Raw genomic sequence first — 2,000 nt, 5'->3', positions numbered from 1 at the left:
GGCTGTGTGTATCATCTATTGAAGTCTCTTCTCTCTCTCTACCTCTAGCCGTGACGAAGGTAGTGTTTTGTGAGATGGTTAAAGTCCAACTGGCTGTGTGTATAATCTATGAAGTCTCTCTCTCCCTCTAGCCGACGAGGTGTTTTGTGAGATGGTAAAGTCCAACCGGCTGTGTGTATAATCTATGAAGTCTCTCTCTCTCTCTCTCTCTCTAGCCGACGAGGTGTTTTGTGAGATGGTAAAGTCCAACCGGCTGTGTGTATAATCTATGAAGTCTCTCTCTCTCTCTCTCTCTCTAGCCGACGAGGTGTTTTGTGAGATGGTAAAGTCCAACCGGCTGTGTGTATAATCTATGAAGTCTCTCTCTCTCTCTCTAGCCGACGAGGTGTTTTGTGAGATGGTAAAGTCCAACCGGCTGTGTGTATAATCTATGAAGTCTCTCTCTCTCTCTAGCCGACGAGGTGTTTTGTGAGATGGTAAAGTCCAACCGGCTGTGTGAGAAGAAGCTGTTCCGCCAGTTCTGCTGCAGAACCTGTCTGATGACCGGTTGAGAATCCTAGTAGAGAACCTGAAGAGTGGAACCTGGAGAGGAACCATGCGTGGAACCCACCACTTCCTCATCTGCTGTACATTTACAAACTAGCTAATGTCTGTGTCTGAATGAAAAGAAAGAATGAATAGGCCTTCACCAGGGTTGGGGGTCAATTCCATTTCCCTCAATGCGTTCCCGAATCCGCTGAATTGAAATGGAATTGACCCCAACCGTGGAACACATACTATTCCTCCCATCAATTTTACCCTGCAAAGGGTAGACTTGATTTTCATACGATATATACAGTATTTTAAAGTTGTCTTTTTTATTAAAAAAACTATATACAGTATGTAACATGTATATTTTTTATTCTAATGCTGCATTGTTGTAAAGTACAGTACTTTTTACGACTACACATGTTAGTCGATAACTCTGATTGAACCACTATTTTTTGGAAGTGAATTGGTCACCTGAATAGTATGAGCTGGTTGATAAAGAAACAGCATCACTCAAAATGGGGATTGTATTTATAAGGCACCAAATGGAACAAGACAAACTGAAACATGAAGGGACTACTTGAACCTTTCTGTTTTCTGTTGTGTGCCCTACCGAATACGACCCAGATCAACTTTTTCATACTTAAGATACAAACTTCCTCACATTTTTTTTTATACTGTATAAGGCTTTTAGTTTTTTTTATAAAGAAATATGTAAAACAATGAATTACTGTAATTGTATTTACATTTTAGCAGACACTATTATTCAGTGACTAGTGAGTGCATACATTTTCTCGTACTGGTCCCCGTGGGAATCACACCCACAACCCTGGCATTGCGAGCACCATGCTCTACCAACTGAGCTACATGGGACTATTACTGAATACTGTACAATTCTTGTATACTCTACCATTTCAAATGCTGTTGTACATTTTAGAATGTGTATTTGATGTTTTTATCGTTTGTTTTATGTATTAAATAAAATACGTAAATTGTGTATGATATCTTGTTGCACAGAAATGTTTGACACAGGCTTTCAAACTCACTAAAGCTTCAACCCGAATATGACTCTTATCAGATTTTAACAAACCAATACAAGGTGTTTGTGAAGTCAACATTGTTAAGTTGTTTCTAAAGCCTCAGGCCTAGATTCAATCGATTCACCGTGTTTAGCCGATGTCGGAGGTGGAACTGCGTTGGAGCTGCCACATCCACAAGTGGCTTCCAGTCAGTTATGCCAATTTAGCAATTTTGTTGCTAGATATAGCAACTTTTCAGACTACCCTGGAAACTTTTTTTTCAAACAGCACCTAGCAACAAATTTAGCTACTTTTAAAATTTATTTTGAACTTTTAGCAACTTTTGAAAAGTGACTCAAACGCTAGAATGCATTTTCCCTCTAAATAACACAACGATTTTCTCTGTCACACACTGTCTTAACACGTGCCTGGCGGCAAAAGTGTGAGTGACGT

General features: G+C 39.6%; 1 protein-coding gene across 2 annotated transcripts in view; it reads left to right on the top strand.

Annotated features, from left to right (window-relative positions):
- The window catches only part of LOC115166893 (proprotein convertase subtilisin/kexin type 6), a gene marked incomplete in the record, with an annotated part of 86,931 nt that extends 85,399 nt beyond the window's left edge, over positions 1-1,532 (top strand). For both annotated transcript variants that reach the window (XM_029720798.1, XM_029720799.1), the window contains 1 exon segment: positions 454-1,532. In XM_029720798.1, coding sequence (XP_029576658.1) covers positions 454-551 — 98 coding nt within the window.
- Between the last annotated feature and the right edge of the window lie 468 nt (positions 1,533-2,000).

Source organism: Salmo trutta, chromosome 29 (assembly GCF_901001165.1).
Source record: "Salmo trutta chromosome 29, fSalTru1.1, whole genome shotgun sequence".
In the NCBI taxonomy this organism is placed as follows: domain Eukaryota; kingdom Metazoa; phylum Chordata; class Actinopteri; order Salmoniformes; family Salmonidae; genus Salmo; species Salmo trutta.
This window is presented reverse-complemented; position numbering and strand designations above follow the sequence as displayed.